At 36.9% G+C, this 19,879-nt stretch overlaps 1 protein-coding gene across 4 annotated transcripts in view; it reads left to right on the top strand.

The window, feature by feature from the left end:
- VTI1A (vesicle transport through interaction with t-SNAREs 1A) overlaps positions 1-8,788 on the top strand; it is a 425,564-nt gene extending 416,776 nt beyond the window's left edge. For 2 of the 4 annotated variants that reach the window (XM_012541166.3, XM_031955858.1), the window contains one exon: positions 781-8,788. In XM_012541166.3, coding sequence (XP_012396620.1) covers positions 781-874 — 94 coding nt within the window. In that variant the 3' untranslated portion in view covers positions 875-8,788. The remainder of the gene's footprint in view (positions 1-780) is intronic. The other 2 variants (XM_003755364.4, XM_031955859.1) reach the window with 1 other exon arrangement.
- Positions 8,789-19,879: the final 11,091 nt, after the last annotated feature.

A 19,879-nucleotide genomic window follows, 5' to 3' on the forward strand; every position in this document is an offset into this window, starting at 1 on the left:
CTCAATTTATTTCTATTTAGCAGTCATGGGGATAAAGGTTTTATCAAAAAATGCTGAGTGATACCCAGCTTTTGGACTTCCAGAATCTTTTTTATTATTATTATTTCTCATTTCCATCTTTTTGCTACCAAGCAAATGGAACATTCCCTTCCAGCATAATGAAACGTGTGTGACACTCCAGTGACAGATGAGGCTTTTACAACATAAGCTTCACAGTTTGACACTTGCTTCTTTATCCCTATCCTTTTTTTCCCCCAACTCTCTTTTATACTTTTCCCTGGGTATTTTTGTACAGGTAAGTATCTCCTTGACATGTGCTTCCTTGGAATCTTTTACCTTAATAAGAAACGCTGTTAAAAATGAGCCTTGTCTCACATATTAGATTAAAAAGAGAAGATGATGTGGGTCCCTTGATCACTTAAGAGACTATATTGCAGTCAGATCCCTGAAAAGTTTTTGCATTACTTAGCTTGCAGCAAGTGTTTCTGAGTGTCATCATTGCAGCTCATCACTTGGTGCAACGTGGAAATCATTATGAAGTTATTCATTTGTATTGTAAATTGTGAAGTCCCCAAACTATAGACTTCAGGAACATCCTCCCATATCTCTTCTCATATACACACACGCGCGCACGCATGTGTGTGTATCTTTTATGGGTACCTAGGGACCAATTTTCTCCTCACTGTTTGATTATACAAGTTTGTCTTTTATGTGTGGTTTGGCAAATGTTGCTCCAGTTTCTCTGATTGATTTTACTGTTTTTTTTTTTCTTTTTTGTAGGATCATCCAAAACCGTATTTTGGTGGTTATCTTGGCAATCATCGTGGTCTTCACCATCCTGACGGCTATTTTTATTTCTGTCAAAGGACACTAATGTATCTGCTCTTCCCTGATATACAGCACCACACGCCTTGTTCTGAGTAATTAAGACAAAGTGGTCACATGAATCATCTCTTTGCACTGACAGGCCCGAGTCCCCTTCTCCCCCACTCTTGCCGCTGTTCAACTTTGGTGCAAGGAGTGTAAAAGATGTTTCCTATTCTTGATTGCATGTGGGGTATTTCTCCTCCTGCTGATGTCTTCACAGAGATATTTTTTGAGAAGCTTAATTTGTCTTGAAAAAATTTCACTGAATGATCAAAATAGTATTTGTCAAATTCCTTCTCTAACCTATGAAAACAGAAAAGGCCAAGTTGTTGGGGATGAGGGAGGTGATGGTATTATTGGAGGAATAGGGGAAAAAGGGAGGGGAACACAGATATGAGTTATTTAATGCTTCCATCAGCTTGTGTTGGTTGTCAGAACCCTTGTTCTGTTTGTCAGAACCCTTGTTGTATATGCCTTTCTGTGGTGTCCAGATGTACAAGTGAAGAAGAAACCAGGTGATGAAAAAAGTGAGTTTCTCTTAAGAACCAATCCAGTTCATGAGAGAAGAAGGAGAAGGAAAAAGGAGCAAACCTCTGGCTTAATTGTAAAGGAGGCTGTAGAATGTGGGCTGTGTAGTAAATTGACCTACAGCTTTCCCTGTTTTTCTATTGAATATATTTTTACTAAAATTGCCTAATATCTACTTTTTACAACTTTCATTACTGGCTGTGAGACGGGTTTCTTTGCTTCGTAAGAGCTCAGACTTCCTCATATTTCCTAGCAAGATGAGGCCTTGCACAACATTTAATTGTGACCTGGGCATTCCAGACCAATTTAATCATCTCTCTATCTTTCCAGTTTTAATATTTGTGCTGCCAAGCGCAGCCCCTAGTATAAGTAAAAGGTCTGACAAGGTTCTCTCCATATCCATTTCCGTATGTAAAGAGAACATGAATATTTCAGTAAGAGGGAGAACATGACTCCATTAGTGTGAAATTTCAAATGTGATTATAAATATGATGATGTTCTGTAGTAAGAAAGACTTGAATAAACTTTATCTGAAACATCCACTAGCCTCCTTGAAAACAGTGAATTATAATAGAATACAGAAAAGGAGGGGTCAGGGAGAGTCAATGTTTAGCTGATGGTTTGACTAACCGATAATTCTCAAAACCTTCCTGAATTGGATATTTGTTCAGATTTGTAATTTGATTTGTGATTTTGAATTTCTTTTTCTGAAGTCCTGGGGATTGTGGTTGAAATGAGTTCATTTGTAATCAGGCTTAAAGTTGTTCAAGCGAAGATTGTGAGATAGGTTGTTGTATTTTTCCCAGCCACAAAGCAAAAGGTGTTTTTATTACAGCTTCCTAGGCTGCCTTTGAATATACTTGGAAGCTTCAGAGTCCTGGAAATCAAACCTGTTGTCTCTCATAAAAATGTTTAATAACTTGTGTGCCCGGCCAGCAGTCACCTGGCTGGATCATTTGCCTTTTTTTTTCCCCCCCAAACTAACTCAGAAGAGAACTATTATCATTTAGAAAGGAAATGCAGGGATGCAAGGATGGTGAAATTCACCAGAGAAATGGTACTTATTTAAGCAGGTTAGGGCATGCATATGTTCCGATAAATCATTTAGTATTGTGTAAATAAAGCTGCAGCCTCTCCTTGGGAATGATGGTGAGGGAATAAGATGGAGTGAAGTGGGACCTGGAGAAGGAATGGAAGCCTGTGTTAATTTTCCTATCAGCTTTAGGAATCCATCTGGTCATGAATCTTTTATTCAGATTACAAAAATCTGTTAGCACTAAAAACGTTGTAGAAATCATTTTTTAAAAACACTCCTTTCTGTTTGGAGTGCTAATAGTATGGCTCTAATAGCATGTCCTTTCTAGTGTTCATTCAGATCTGTTGATCTTAAAGTATACATCTACTTATCTAGTTACCTAAGCATGCACCAGTACCTCACAGTGGCTTCTGGATCCACCAAGTGAGCCCAATCAATTTTGTAATCCAGATTTTTAAGCTCTAAATTATCTCCCTTAAACCTATAATTCATGTTAAAGTCACTGCTATGAGAGAGGGAATAGAGTACTAACTTTTCAAGGACTAGTTGCCTTTTGCCCGTGTCACTGTCAGTATGTGCTGTTGACCAAACTTCATTTCTGCACTTTGGCAGGGGTATCAAAGTTGAACAGACACGCCTCACCAGCTCCCTTTCCTTCTGTAATGACCCCCCTGTGGTAAGGCAAGCCCGTTTGTCTCTAGGGAGAGTTGGGATGAAGTAGATTTGGAGGATCTCTTGAACTCCCCCAACATGACCCTTGAATAGATGTTGGAAAAATTGAGAAGAAAAGGACCCTCCAGAGGGCATATTCCCTCACCTCCCATCCCTCCCCAGATTTGGGTATTCCCACATTTGCCGGAAGTAGCTTGTCAAATTTGAAGCAGGTCTTGGATCTGTGAATGATTCTAAGTACTTACAAATGTAAGCCTCAAAGAGTCGAATGTTTCTAATGTCGGTTGCCTTTGTTGGAAATGATGCATGGGAGAAAGGGGGGTGCGGTATATTACTGTGTAAAATTCATGCAGACTAAAACCGTTTCCCTGACAGAATAAATAAAACGCTGTTACCCTGATCCAAAATCAAAAGCAATTTAATTAAAGACGCTTAAGTTTTAAAGAGTTTTAAATGCTCCACATTGAGGGAAAATATCTAAAAATGCAGCGGGCCTGACGTCAGTTCCCATCCCGGGGCTGGAAGGCCATTTGCTATTCTGTTTAAGGCAGGCTGGATTGTCTTATTTTGGAACTAGCTTGGTGGGGGGTTTGCTTTGCTCCTGCTTCTGAGCCCCGAGCTTCAAAGGCAGAAATTAATGGTGAACAAAATTGTGCAGCTCTGACCATCCCATGCGGGGCAAACCCATTGAGGGTTATCATTAAGTAAAGAAATAAAGAGGAAGAAACCCTGCCCGGTCCAAAAAACCTCATCAGATAATGACCTCAGTGATTGGGTTTTCATTACCAAACAGCATCCAAAGATTGCCTACCCCATGGAAAAAAAAAAGGAAAGAAAAGAAAAAAAGAAAGAAAGAAAGAAACAGAAACTGTCTTCTCTCTCTCCCTCTTCTTCTTCTTCTTTTTTTTTTTTTTTGCACATCTTTTCTTTAAAACTGTCAGATCATTTCAGTATTTCAAATCCGAGGAAAACAGCCTGCCTGCTGCTGTATTTGAAGTTGTAATGGTGTCAAAAAGTCACGACTGACTGACAGCCGTCAGTCCCAGAGGAGCTCATTAAATCATAAAAACTTGACAAGGAAATAATTGCGCATCACCGGCAACTTGGCGCCTGTTTAGACGTTTTTATTTTCTTTCATTATTAGTCCCCACCATTACGTTCATTAACAAATTGCATTAAACAACTGTTAAGGGCTAATGATTTGTTTATCGCGGTTTTTTTTATTATTATTATTTAAACATTAGCTGTGTCATGTGGTACCTCAGCAGCCTCTTGCTATCATCTGACTGAATATTTTTTTTCCACTCAGAGCTCTGGGTACTGTTGGAATATGGAATAGATTATTCATTACCCTCCTCTTTGCCACTGATTTGGTTTCATGTAGCGTCTTCCACAGAGAAAGATGAAAACTTGTCAAAAATAGGTTATATCTTATTCGAAGGGGCAACAATAGCAGCAGGTACAGGCACACTTTAATATTTAATTAAGGTAGATGTTAACCCCTTTAAATGACTTTAGCTGTAAGTTAGATTCAAGTGCAAGAGAGGAAAATAATTGTTCTTAATTTGCAACCTGTATAGCGGGCATCCTTCATGGAGTTGGGAAGGAAATTTGGAGCCTGATTTTAAGTAATGAAATTTCCCGTCATTTAACATATGTCCATTTCCTGACGTAGCTGTGAATTAACCACTTTCATTCGGGTCCAAGCCATAATTTCCTTGTCTTTCTGTCTTAGAGGACTAGCCTAGGAGGGACCTTGAATGCTGCTCTCTAGCCACAGTTTCCCAGGAGAAAGAAGGAGTTAGGTGTGAAAACCTAGGCCAGTGTTGCTGACTGCAGCATAAGCTGGTTTGCAGAGAAATGTGGTACTATACAGCCTTGTTGCTCAATTGTCTGCTGCTCTGCCCAAACATGTATTTAGAGCAACATGGTCTAAAATGAAGTAAGTGCTGAAATCTGAAAGGCAGGCTTTTGTTTAGAAGGCTGTCTGGGGCCAGGCGTGATGGGAGGGTGTCTCTGTGTAGTCGACCATAGCTGATTGCAAATAATGTTTCAATAATGGGTAACAGGAGCAATGCTTTTCTGAGTTTGACCTTTTGGCCACTTTTTGACTATGACTTGCTATCAACGAATTGATCTGTCTTTCAGCAGGTACTATACTTTTGGGGGGCCTAAGAATAAAAAGCTGCGTCATGGTAAATCAGAGAACAATTTATGTTCAAAGACCAGGGCATTTTTTCTGACTGCTGCAACTTACTGAAAGGGGGAGGGAGAGAGGAAAGGGTGTGAGAGAACCACTGTCTAGTGGGATCTGATGCATCTAAAGATTTCCTCTACCTCACCAGCTTAGCCCACTTGTACTCAAGGGATCTGACCCAAAGGACCCAAAAGACCCAAAACAGTGACAGTTCATGAGTAGAGCAATGCTACCCCCAGGGATGTGAAACAGCATCAGAGTAGCAGAATGGTTTGCTGTGTGATCTCAGATATTGAGCATCCAACTGAAATATTGAGTTCGAGTTTCAGCTCTGTTATTATTAGTTAATTATATAGCCTGGGAAAGGCATTCTCTTCTCAGTTTCCTTTTCTGTAAGTAAAATGAGTTAAACTGGATATCCTTTTAGATCCTTTCCAGAAGGAATAATCTGATTCTACATGATACCTTTCCACAACTCTTAACTTTTTGGAACCTTTCTCTCATGTCATATGAGCATAAGCTACAATAAAAAGAGGATGAGAGAAGATGGAAGACAAAACTCAGATTAAAGGACATTTTTTTGCTTCCCATGCTTGAAAAGGCACAAAGGCACCAGTGTCACTCACAAAGAACTAGATGCAAACATTGCCCATTCCCAAGACTTAAAGCTCTGTTACTATCGAGATACTAAAGGAACCCTAGAGGTATAAGATGGTCATATAAATGCTATTCACTTTGAATTGAATTGTTCAATTTATTAGAAGTAACATGCAGCAGTATATCAAGGAGCTTTGATGTAAATGTGGGAAACCTCTTCATTTTCTGACCATAATCCAAGTAATATCCCACCTACTAACTTAGCTAATTAGTCTTAGACCTTTGCCTTACTTGTGGTCACACAATCAAAAAGCATTCATTAAGCACCTACTATGTGCTGGGCAAAGATGATTCAAATAGAAAAAACAAACCAGGCCCAGTTCTCATGGAGAAACTAGTATCAAAGCAGAATTCAGACCCAGCCCTTCTGACTCTTGGGATGATCTTCAATCCAATTCAACACACTGATCTTTATGAGAAATAATATTCAGGTTATAATGCCTCATCCTTTGTATGATACATAGAGTATACATAGAGATACATAGAGTCACCATCTATAGGATATGTACTTTAATCCATATAAGATTGATTTTGCACAGAGCAATCTAGGCTCTCCTACTCAGTGATATTCCATGAGAACATTTACACACCGGGAGGCTAGCATAAGGGAAAGTGGGGGATAAATTGCATTCTGTGGCCCTTGATCTTCAGCTTTTAACCTCTGGAGCTAATAGGTCTCAATCTAGTGGTACTGATGAGGCTGGAAAGTATACTCTTCTTTTCAGTGGAACTAAAGTATATAGTTTTGTTTTTACTAATTTGTTACTTGTATAGCATGTTAGACACTGTTTAAAAAAAAAAAAAGTACCTGACCCTCTAGCAGGGAAGGTAGTATTCATCTTGTGGGTATAAAGATTTCAGATGAGACTTCCTCTTTTTAAAAATGGGTCAGGCTGTTGAGCAGTTGTTTTCAGCAAAGCTCTCAGATAAGACTCTGAAACTATCTTGGGGGACCCCTTGTAGAGTAGCCAGAGGCACAGCTGATCCCCTAAGGGGCCTCAGTGATAGTTCCTCAATTTAGCAATGAGGCTCTAGAGTCCAGAGGGGAAAATATCACCAAAAAGCTCACTCAGTTGGAAAAAGTCTACAGTGAGATGTCCAAGAGAGCCAATGGTTGGCAGCACAATACCACCCTGCTCCCCCGCTAACTACCCCCTGCCTTTTTCTCTTACCAGTGTAAAGGTCTCTGTTGAGCCAGTTGGCAGGGGCGGGTTGGGTGTCACGTCTTGTGTAAACCCAAGAAAACACATATACACAAAACCATGTTGGTATAATCATGGCAGGGACAACAGAGAAAAATATTTCATCATCCTGAACCCACTGTGTTTTACTTGTCCTACATAAATAATGAAGGCATCGACAGAAAGGGGGGGAAAAAACGAAAAGGAGAGCTCTGTACTATGATTCAGTGAACTTGTGCACTCAGTCCTTCTCTTCATCCAAACAACCGCCTTTGGCGTGAATAATAGCTTGGCTGATATGAAGCTTCGTATTGATCTGTTGCTCACAAAAAGTCCACTGATAGTTACTTGGACTTTTCCTGAAGGTATGACCAGCACAGTTCAACACTGTATGCCTTCCATCTCTAGCTTCCCCCAGATGTGTTCAATAGGGGACAGATCCAGAGAGAACTGAGTATGTTATCTAACTCAACTTTGCTTTTCGGCCTCTTCTTTTTCTTTCTTTCTTTCTTTCTTTTTTTTTTTTAAGTCTGAAAAACTAAAATCTGGCAGGGCAGAAAGCAAAATGGAGAATATATGATATCACTTCTTTAGGAAGGTACCTGCATGCCTAAGCCTATGGTTTATGAAGAACAGATAGCAAGGAATTTAGAAATGATTTGTGTATATCTTTGGAAGAGGAGATGTCTAAATTAAATGGAGAAAGGAGTAGTAGTGGGTTACTAAATTTGAGGAGTTTGCATATAAACTTTAAACCCAGTCTGACTGTCTCTTGGTGGCATCCGCCCTTCTCAGTGTTAATTTAGGAATTAAGTTCCATTTGAAATTTGTTATTCCCCAAATCCTTGCATCAAAATTCTGCCTTATAGCTTAGAGTGGTTCTGACAGCTTGTATGACCAAGATCTTAGCATATTTATGTGTGTGATAGAAATTTAGGGATACCAAAATGGCCCTCAGTCTCTTCCAGGACCTGAAAGATGCCTGAAATGTCATCCTTTGGATGAAAGTTTTGTGTGTCGAAATGTAAACAAGCTTAAAGGTGGGGTAACATGTTTATTAGTCTTCTCAATCATTTACCTGTAAATGTGAGTAAATTTCAGATCTTCTCTAAAGAGGCAGGTTTTGATAGGGGAGAGCTCTCTACCCACTGGCTATGGGTAGAAAAAGTAGAAAGTCTTTTACAATATGAGTTTATGTTGGGCCAGATCTGCATGATTTTACTCATCTATTATCGTTGCCATATATATAATTAGTACTCTATTTTGGATGTTCTGAACAGTCTAGCGTGCTGCATAGTCCCCAAAATCTTTCCACTTCTTGATACAAAGTTCTTATACATCTTTTTGACCAGTGACCTATCTTATGGACTACCTGGGGAAAACAACAGTGATCTTACTGCCTGTCGACAAGAATTGGCACTGCTAAGAAAGATTGCAAAATCCTAGGGGATGATTTTCTCCAGAAACTCCCAATAATTACCTTACACAGACCAAGTCATTGTCCTCATTTTCTAGGTAAGGATAGGAGTAGGGTTTGTAAAGGAACTCCATTCAGAAAACTCACAACTCAATGTTTCCAACCATTGATTCAAACTCATTTCCTCTTTAAAAAAAAAAAAAAAAAACACTTGGATAAAGATCAGGAAGAGTCTTAGGCTATTGAAATATTTTATTTTATATTTGTAGAGCAGGTAGCCTCTAACTAAATCCATCTCTACATCATGTGAAACCGTCCCTACAATGTTCTCATTTGCCTCCAGAAGAGAGAGATGATAAAGCAGACTGCTTTAAAGGGAGGAAAACATTGTACTGGATAGTGAGCTGCTTCTGGAATCCAAAAGGCCTGGGTTCAAATCCTATTGATACATCCAGTCAGTGACCTTGGGCAAGTCACTTAAATCTATTTCTGTCTCAGTTTCTTCATCTGTAAAAAGAAATAATAGCATCTGCCTCTCAGGATTGTTGTGAGGATAAAATTTGTTATGATTTGTAAGGTGTTTTATTAACTAAAATCATAGTGTAAATGCAAACTATTATTATAAAGCTGTCTATCAATATTAGGTTGATAGCTTTACTGGGGCTCAATGCAACTTCCAGGAGCATCTACATTATTTTTTTATTTGTTAAGAAACAACTTTTTAAAAATGGAAATCAGTAACAGTGGGACAGATTTATTCTTAATTCAAACTGATTCTGGTCCCAGATACTAGGAAGACCAGCACTAATTGATCACCCAGAGATATTGTTTTTATTTCTAACTCTGCCATAATTTTCTGTGTTACTCTAGATAAGTCATTTGTCCATATAAGTTCTCTTAAAGCCTACTAATCTCTGAACCCCCTATATCAGGGGTCCTCAAACTACAGCCCATAGGCCAGATGCGACAGCTGAGGATGTTTATCCCCCTCACCCAGGGCTATAAAATTTCTTTTTAAAGGCCCACAAAACAAAGTTTTTGTTTTTACTATAGTTTGGCCCTCCAACAGTCTGAGGGACAGTGAACTGGCCCCCTATTTAAAAAGTTTGAGGATCCCTGTGCCTATATCATACAATTAATGGAAAATAATGCCCCCATATCACTATGAAACTATTGGAGAAAGTACTAAGAAACAATCTAATGGACAGTCTTGGGTGTTCTTTTTTGCCTTATAATGTCCTCTAAGTTTTTATAAAAGACTGATAATTGAATATGGGTAAAAGCTAGCACTTACCCTTCACATGTAAGATTTGTCTAGATAATAATCTATTTGGGCTCATGTTGGGACACCAATCTTATATGGGTAACCCATTCGTTTAAGGAAATTAGATCCTAGGTTTACACACATACACACACACACACACACACACACACACACAATCCTATATATAACCGGGACCATGAAACCCTATTCAAATGAGGGAATTGTATAAATCTCAGACTTAGAATTTTTTTAAACCACTTGTTAAATTGAAACATTTAACTAGATATGCAATCAAAAAATTAGCCACAGGGCTAAGAATTACCTACCAGTATGGATATGAACTCACCACCCAACCTGTTGAATCACAGGAAATAAAGCTGGAGATATATTCTAAGACTTTCACTTTCATCTTTCTGTCTCTTCTCCTTTCTTCTCTGAAAGGAGAAAAAGGAAGCTAAATTCTAGAAAATGGTCATTTCAATTGCTGCCTCTATCCAACCATCCTTCTATCATTCACACAGTTAGACTGGTGAGATTTTCATCTAAAACCTTCTAGTCCAGAAAAGGGATTAAAAGGACTCTGCTTACTTTGGATGGGACAAGTTTCTGAAATCTTTTATGAGGGAAAAATAACGTTCATGTTCAGTGGCTCTGGGCCAGCAGAGCAAAGAAGACAGGACTGAGAGGGTAGAAGTGTGAAGGGAAATATAGAACTGACAGCATGGCAAAAGCCAACCCACTTTAGAGACCTAAAGACCTTCAAACTTAAAGGAACCTTAGAGATCATCTGGTTCCATCTTTTTTTGCAGATAAAGAAGCAGATGCTAAGAAAGGAAGTAACTTGACCAATGCCAAATGATGAGGTAGTAACAGAGATGACCAAGTTCTTATACTACTCCTTTGACACCTTTTCTGGATTCTATAACCTGGAAAAATAAATCTATATAATATCCAGTGGCTCTGGATGTAGCTCATTCTCTGCCAGGGCTGATTCTCTCCTCCAGCTCTTCTGTTGGCCCCTGTGTTAAAACACTGGGAGCAGTTTTCTTAAGTCTTTGAATCCATCCCTTTATCTTCCACTGCCATAAGCACATCCTTTAATTTAGTCATAAAAAAGACACTAGGAAACAGCACCAGTGGTCCTAAATTCATGGCTCCAGTTACTTCCTTGGCTCTTAGGATCAGAGATTTATTGCCAGAACAGATCTAAGACCAACTTTCTTATTTTATAGATGAGAAAACTAAGGACCAAAAAAAAAAAAAAAAAAAAAAAAAGAAAACTAAGGACCAGAAAGGTTTGATTTGCCTATGGTCACAAAACTAGTAAATGGCGGGGGTAAGATTTGAATGCCAGTCGTCTGACTAAACCCAGCACTTTTTCTTCTTCACTATACTGCTCTGCCAATGAGTACAGTCACATATAATACAGACAGATAGACATATATATTCATACATGCATATATATGTGTGTTGGGAGGTCAAGGGATACCCCCAAAATGTTGGGGCTCCAAACTGGCATCATGAGGTATCTCAAAAGAATTTGCAGGCTTGATCCCATCTCAAGGAGTAAAGCTTGTTATAATTGTAATGCCAATTAAAGTGGGCTAAATTCCAAAAGAAGTTAACAAAAAACCAGGAGCAAGAAAGTAAATTTATAAGGAAAAGTTAGAGAGACACATGTGCTTCATGTCACTGATAATGCTAATTTTATGGCTTAGAGATGGAGTTGAAGAGTGGTCTGGTTCTGACTTTGTGCGCAAGTATAGTATCCATACTTCTCTGGACAGAGCTCATGGGGAAACCTTCCAGAGGTATGTTTTTAGGCCTGAAACGTCATTAGATCAAAGAGTGGACACCCAATTTTGTTCTGTATCTGCATTAATTTTAAACACCTCATTATTATTGCTCATTAGTTTCCAAAACTATTATTACTGTTACCTGACAGCCAGCAATATGTGTAGCCTTAGCATCCTGACCATATAGAGTAAAGTAGGGCAGGTTAGCCTACGGGAAGAAATATATCATTCCTAACTACTCCCAAGGCCAGGTGGCTTCAAGGCCACTGCTACATGTTCCCTAGGAGCTGTACCACATCATGTGTATATGGCTATGGCTATCTACCTGTCTACAGCTCCTACTACTTCTGATTTCCTCCTTCCCACTGTCTCCATCCCTATCCCCCACCTCATCCAAAAGCTGAAGTCAGAACAGAGCATGGCAAAGAAGAGATATTTTACTGGGCCAGGATATATTTTGAGTCAAGAAATAACAAATTTCATTCATGGAAATCAGCATAGCAATGATAACAAGTTGCTATGTGACATTGGATAAATCACTTAACCATTCTGGACTTCCATTTCCAAAATAGCAAACGGAGACAGCAATACTATATTTGTCCCTATCTGTTTCATAGAGATTTCATGAAGATAAAATCAGAAAATACATTTCACAGTGTTTTTAAGTAAGTGTGCCTTCCTAGAATAAGACTTTTCCCCCTGTATTTGCAGCATCTCCAATCATACTGTGAAATTGCAAATCCTTAGACATCCAACTGTAGTAATTTACTTTTGTTCAAATTTAAATACTGTTGTCAAAGACAATATTTACAGCATTCATCATAGAAACAAAGTATTTCACTCAATATACGACCCCAAAATATAACTAAGAAATTTTAAAAATCATCTTAGTTTCCATGTATATGAAAATCTACTAGAGCCCAATTTGGAGGATTCTAGAGGACAAAGACTCAGAAGTCCAATAAAGTGTAAATAAAACTGGCTTCCAAAAAAGGGATTATCTGAATTCTACCATGAATAGGCCATGATTTAGGTATAGGTATGTGAGTCATGAAGCTTCCATTTTACTTTGATTCTTTGAAAGGTCCATAGTTTCTTTATTGTGGGAGCTCATATTGAACATTCAATTCATGAATTGAACATTCATTCAACAAATCAGACAAATAGGGCCTCATGCCTCCCCCAATTGTACCATGATTACCATCCACATCCAAGACCAAAGATGAGTCAGCCTCGGGGAGCTTTAACTGGTTAGTACTACTTTATTATCTCTCTGGACTTTCATTGTTCTACCCTGGGATGAGATACCCTAAGGAAAGCTGACAGGAGCCTTATCACTCAACCCAATCTACAGAAGTCACAACTAGTCAATCTGTTTCTTGTCAGGCCCTGTGGAGTCTTTTCTCCTATGGCCTCACAGTGTCATCTGCCCTTTCCCCATCTAATCAAGAAGAGCAATTGAGATACCAAGACTCAAAACCCTGGTTCTTTGCTCAGTACTCAGTACTCAGTAATAATAGCATATGGAGATAGAAAAACAAAGCACTTCCCATGCTTCTGGTTAAGATATGAAGGATTGTAAAGAACAAATACACCTATTTCACATGAACCCCAGCAAATATAATAATAGCAACTAGCCTTGATATAGTACTTAAGGTTTGAAAGTGCTTCACATATATTAACTCATTTGATCCTCACAATAACACTGTGACATAAGTGCTGTTATCCCCAATTTACAGATGAGTAAGTTGAAACACAAAAAGTTTAATTGACTTACCCAGAATTCAAATTCAGTTCTAACTCTGATTTCAACATTGCAGGGGTCCTCAAACTTTTTAAATAGGGGGTCAGTTCACTGTCCCTCAGACTGTTGGAGGGCCATAGTAAAAACAAAAACTTTGTTTTGTGGGCCTTTAAATAAAGAAACTTCATAGCCCTGGGTGAGGGGGATAAACGTCCTTAGCTGCCAAATCTGGCCCACGGGCCATAGTTTGAGGACCTCTGTTATAGTAAAGGAAAAAAAAATGTTTTTAATAATGTAAGCATCTCCACATAATCCAGCATTAAAAAAAAAAAAATCTCAGTAGTCAGTGTTAGTTGGAATGAGTAATTAGGGGGAGAATGAGATAAATAGAAAAAAAAAATAGAATACAATGAAGAAATACTATGAGTTGAGACGGATTTAAAGAGAATGTCCACAATATATCCTAATATAACCTATGAGGGGAAAAAATGACTTGGTCATAAGAATGCATGAAAAAATAAAATTAGAGGTAAAAATGAACTTAGAATTTAAATAAGAACCCCAAAGGGGTTCTAGCCTTGAAGCAGGCTAGAAAGTGGAGAATTTTACCTAAGTAGTTTACCTAAAAATAAAATAGAATAGCCAGTGCTCAAAGATACCATAAAACAATAAAAAATATTCAAAGTAAAAAAAAATTGGGGGGGGATAGATGAAAATAAAAGATAGCTACTATCAAAAACAACTCTCCTGAAAAACAAATCTAGGAGAAATAATTTAGGAATCATCAATATTGAAAAACATGACAAATCTAAAACCCTGAGTACTACTTCAAGAAATAGGAAAACTGTATATATCTAGTGGAACCAAAGGGGAAAATGAATATGGAAAGAATCCACCAATCACCTCCTGAAAGAAACCCCAAACTGAAAACACAAGAGTATCATAATCAAAATCCAAAGCTTCCAATATGGAGCAAAAATATTGCAAGCAATCAGAAAGAGTCAGGAATCCGAGTCAGGATCACCTAACACCATGTAGTAACACTCTAAATTAGAATTTACATTCCAAAAGGCAAAAGCTGGTAGCCAAGAAGACCTTATACAAAGAGAATAATCTTAAGGAGTTTGGGGGCAGAAGAGAATGGATTTTTAATAGACTGTAGAACTTTCAAGCATTCTCAGTGAAAATACCAGAGCTCAGTGGAAACTTTGAAGCACAAACACAGAAGTCAAAGGTAGCAAATATATATGAGCATACAGAAGAGCCTTCAGGGGTCCTCAAACTACGGCCGGCGGGCCAGATGCGGCAACTGAGGACATTTATCCCCTTCACCTAGGGCTATGAAGTTTATTTAAAGGCCCACAAAACAAAGTTTTTGTTTTTACTATAGTCCGGCCCTCCAACAGTCTGAGGGACAGTGAACTGCCCCCTTATTTAAAAAGTTTGAGGACCCACAGAAATAATTATGATGGGTTTAACTTCTAATAAGAGGAGAAAAGGAAAATGTGTCCTTTAGAATCTCACTGTTATCAAGAGTCATAAATGGATCTAAGTAACATGCAAACATAGAAATGATCTTGTTTTGGTTGATTCATTTTCAGAGAGAAAAGGAAAAGAAAGAAAAAAAGGAACATGGTAAGAAAAAAATAATGAAAAAGGGGGAAGAAAAGAGAGCAAAGTTTAAGAATGGCAAAATCAAGGGGAAAATGGGTGTAAGCAATACAAACATCATCTTGATAGGATTAATCATAAAAGAAGATATTAACAAGAGAGGAAGATCAAATGTAAGTTAAGAATATGAAGGTAAAGAAAAGAGAACCAGAGAAGGTTGAAGAACAGAACACTTCAATAATAGACTATAATAATGTTAATCATATTTCTTTTCTTTCTCCAGCTCCTCTTTTGCAAATAGGAGAATGAAAACAATGAAATGAACCTCCAACCTCCTCTCCCCCCAAAAAAGATATAATGGAAAGAAGTAAATAATTCATATTTATGACCATGAGGAGAATTAAGATCAATTGACACATAAAAGGGAGGAAAGGCACAAAATGGGTTAGAAAGCAAAATCCAAAAATACATTGTATATAAAAAACACACTTAAAAAAAAAAGATTCACACAGTTAAAATATAAGGCTAGAACAGAATTTTTTATGCTTCAGGTGAATTTAGAAAAGCTAAAGAAGAAATTGTGTCAGACAAGTAGAATGAAGGCTTTATGCTCACGGGTACCATAAAAAATGAAATATTAGTATTTGGTGTATCAATGACATAGCATCCAAATACTTAAAAGGAAAGTTAATTGAATTGCAAAGAGAAATAGACAGTAAACTATAGTATCAAGAGACCCTTACAAAACACCACAAGTTAAAGGAGGGGAAAAAACAAAGAAATTGAATAAAATCTTATGCAGGTTACATATGATAGACTTTTGGTGGATATTGAATGGAAGGAGGAAGGAGTACACATATTTCAGCGCTATAAAGCACTGTTCTAAAAACTTTTATGACATTAAAACCTCATTAACAAATGCAGAAAAGCAAAAATATTAAACATTCTTTACTGACCACAATGTAATAAAAAATGTAATCAGTAAAGATCATTTGAAGAAATGAATGAAACTTAAATGCAACTTAAATTTAACATGCAAGAATTCATGGTTCAAAGAATAAACCACATAAATATCTAATTTCAAAAAGTTACATCAATGAGACAATTGCTAAAAACCTTTGGTCTATATCCATGGCATACATCCTTAGATCAATATCACAATCAATTTCATCAACAGAGAGAAGGGAAGTATAGATCAATGGATTGGAAAACAACTTGAAAACTTTTTTTTAAAGAATTTTTTAAAAAACTAAAAATGAAAATTGAAATTCTGAAAATTAAAGTAAAATTGAAAACCCAAAAATGAACTGACAAAACTAGGAACTTTTTTTTTTAATGAAGTGAATAAACAGGATAATCTGATCCCTCCCCCAAAAGAGGAGAAAATCAAATTGCCTAAATCTAAAATGAAACAAGGATTCATAACAAATGAAGAGAAAACACAATCATTGGAAACTTTTTTTCAATTAAATACCAAAAAATTGACAGCAAATATAATTAATAAATGTTTACAGAATTATAAAATTACCAAATTAACAGATTAAAAAATGCAGAATTTAAATAGAAATTGAACAAATCCTAAAGGAACTTCTCAAGGGGAAAAAAGAACCTATCAAAGCACAATAAATTCCAATATTACAAAAATACTGAATTGATCATTAATTTAGGAAATTTTGAAATGGGGGCATGCACATGTATTCTTTAGATGCTCACCAGGAAGGACCATGATTACAATGGGGTGACAATCATGTTCCAATAACTACAGAGTATATGGGGGCAAAAAGCATATAAGGTAGAGCCAAGCAGCAAGCCTAAGAGTCCTGAGAATAATGACACTAAATAATGACCTTAACAATGAGACATCTCATAAGTGAAAGCTACATGTTGTCACCCCTATTAGAATGTGAGCTTCTTGAGGTGGAATTTTTCTCATTCCAGAGAAATCTTTGTCTCCATACTACTCAGCACAGTGTTTTGCACATAGTAAGCACTTAATAAATGCTTTATTCGTTTATTCACAACACACATAAGAATTACATGAATATTATTACTAAACTAAACAGCAAATATGGCAGGAGTTAGTGGGCTTTTTTGAGAGGAAAGCAGGTTTAAAATAGTAATATAATTAATAAAAACAAGTATCAAATATGAAAAAGTGCATAGAAGAGAGAAGGTGCTTCAAAGAAGGATTAGAGAGCTTTGTAGAAATATCAAATTAAAATTTTAACATGAAATTTTTTATTATAGCTTTTTATTTACAAGATATATGCATAGGTAATTTTTCATCATTGAGAATTGCAAAACCTTTTGTTCCAACTTTTCCCCTCCTTTCCCTCACCCCCTCCCCCAGATGGCAGGTTGACCAATACATGTTAAATATAACATGAACTTTTTTTTTAAAAAAAAAGCTGTATATAATGGAGATTCATGGAATCATATGTAATCCTCTTTCTATTCTTCATAGATGAAAAATTCATTGTTTACTGATGTTTGTAATCTCACAAAAAAATTTACCCCCCAAAAATCTAAGTTGTTAAAAAAATTCAACAGATATTATCTTTAAATGTGCACAGCATTGGAGCTAACAAAGATCAAAAAGAACCCAGCTCCTGACCTCAAGGAAATTATGATCTACTAACGGACTTTAAATTCTATATCCAAGCTCCATGGCTTTCTATAGTCAAAATATTTATCATTCATTGACCAATATTCAGGATGGCTGGCTTTCTCTGATGATGAACCTCTCTATAACTTAGTTGGTTTTTCAGCAATAGCTGTGGTAACATCATCCCTGTTTTCAGAGTTTTTCTAGCATAGCTTTAGAAAAGCCAGAAGCACCTTTATTCCATGGCAAGACATCAGAGTAAGACTTAGTAATGAAGTCTGGTCTACACCACTGGTGTGGGAAGTATGGTCAATGCCCTTTAAACACTGCTACTTAGCATCACAAACCACTGCTCACAAAAGGAGAGCAATAATTATAATACTGGTTTCCATTTATAAAGAATTTTATGGTTACTGAGTATCTTCACTTCATGTCATTAGATCTTCTTTGAATCACACAACAAACCATTCGAGTCTGATCATTTCCAATATCATTATGCCCATTTTACAAATGAGAAAAGTCTTAGAGCCTTGCCTAAGGTTACCCAAACCCAGGTCTCTGACCTTTCCACCATGCTGCAGCAAGAACACTGGTTCCAATTTCTTCACTGCAAATTATATTTTGTATTAATTTTCAAGGCTATATTATTGTAGTTTTAAAGAGTAGTTTAGGGAGATTTCTTAAAACACCAATCTAGCCTAGAGATTTGGGGATATGGTTGCCAAGTGACCAGATGGTTATATAGAATCAGAGAAAATAATATCATTTTCTATAAAATGGATTGTTGGCAGATTACAATGCATTGAAAAACAACTTTTAATTAAAATTTGCTTTAAATGGAAATATTTCTTGCAATGATGATTATAATGATTTGCCGACAGGTGATAAAGTGAGATGTTTCTGTTTAGACTTTGAAGCACAGCTCCTAGATAGTTTGTGAATCATTTTTAATTTTAAGTGATGTCTTCTGGCACTAAGTCAACTTTGTCCCCAATAATTCATTAGCAATGATAGCTGCTCAATGGTGAGATTGGAATCAGTGTAGTACACAACCATGTTAAACACTCAGATCTCCTAATTAATGGCTTTTCCGTATGGAACAGAGAGCTCGCTCTTCCTCCCTGAGGGACTGCAATTTCATGGTTCCTAATGATGGCTAGATTATATTATCTGGATCACTTGGGCTATGGGTGACATAAGCAATGTTCAGAAATGTTTACATGAGATTTAAGAGGAGAAAAATCCCTCCGGAACCCTAAAAATAAAAAGAAAGAGTTTGAAAATGTATGTTTCTAATTTTCATTAATATATTGCTCTGACTTTTATGTGACTTGGGTGTCAATTTCAAGTTCTAGTCTTTCTGAAATCTACCTTCTTCCCACCTTCTTAACCTTCTCTCCTCTCCCTGTCATCATCAGGTTAATGTTTGTAGAATCTATTTATTTGCTGTATTCAGTGTGCTAATTTACTTGAAGCATATATTTTCATTAAATATACTGGGATTGTTATTTTACATATTGTTCTTGGGACCATATTTGATGGATATTTCTTATTTTATTTGATGATCCAAATAAAATACTTCATTCCAAATTACAAGTGATTATTCTTTTCATTTTCAAATGTTTCTCTAGAGCAGCTAGATGGCACAATGGATAAAACACCAGTCCTGAAGTAATGAACGTCGGAGTTCAGATCTGGCCCCAGACACTTAACATTTCCTAGCTGTGTGACTGGGGGTCAGTCACTTAACCCAAATGCCCCAACAAATAAATAAATGATGGATGCACAGATAGATAGATGAATAAATAAAATAAACAAATGTTTCATTTGCCTCCTTCCCCTGTTTTAAGTTTGGAGAAAAAAGATATACCCAAACAAACTGATTTAAGTACCTTTAAATTCCCCTTTTATTAATAATTCCATTTTTTAATGCTATATTGCCAGTTTGCTTTGGATCATGTTGAAGAATTGATCACTTTTAACATATCTTTTAACATATTTAATGTACTGGACTATTTGCCATCTAGAGGAGGAGGTGGGGGGGGGGGGAAGAGGGGAAAATTTGGAACAGAAGGTTTTACAAGAATCATTATTGAAAAATTATCCATGCATATGCTTTGTAAATAAAAAGCTTTAATAAAAAAAATTTAACAAAAAGAAAAGTTGGTCATTTTTGCAAGTCTTCTGCTATAAACTATTTTTGAATGAGTAATTCTTAGTGGGAGCTCTCCTGTATGACTACTGAGAGGTGTGACATAGAATAGGGCACTGCTGGGATTGAAGTCAAGAAAACCTAGTTTCAAA

This window comes from Sarcophilus harrisii, chromosome 2 (genome assembly GCF_902635505.1).
Source record: "Sarcophilus harrisii chromosome 2, mSarHar1.11, whole genome shotgun sequence".
Classification (NCBI taxonomy): Eukaryota; Metazoa; Chordata; class Mammalia; order Dasyuromorphia; family Dasyuridae; genus Sarcophilus; species Sarcophilus harrisii.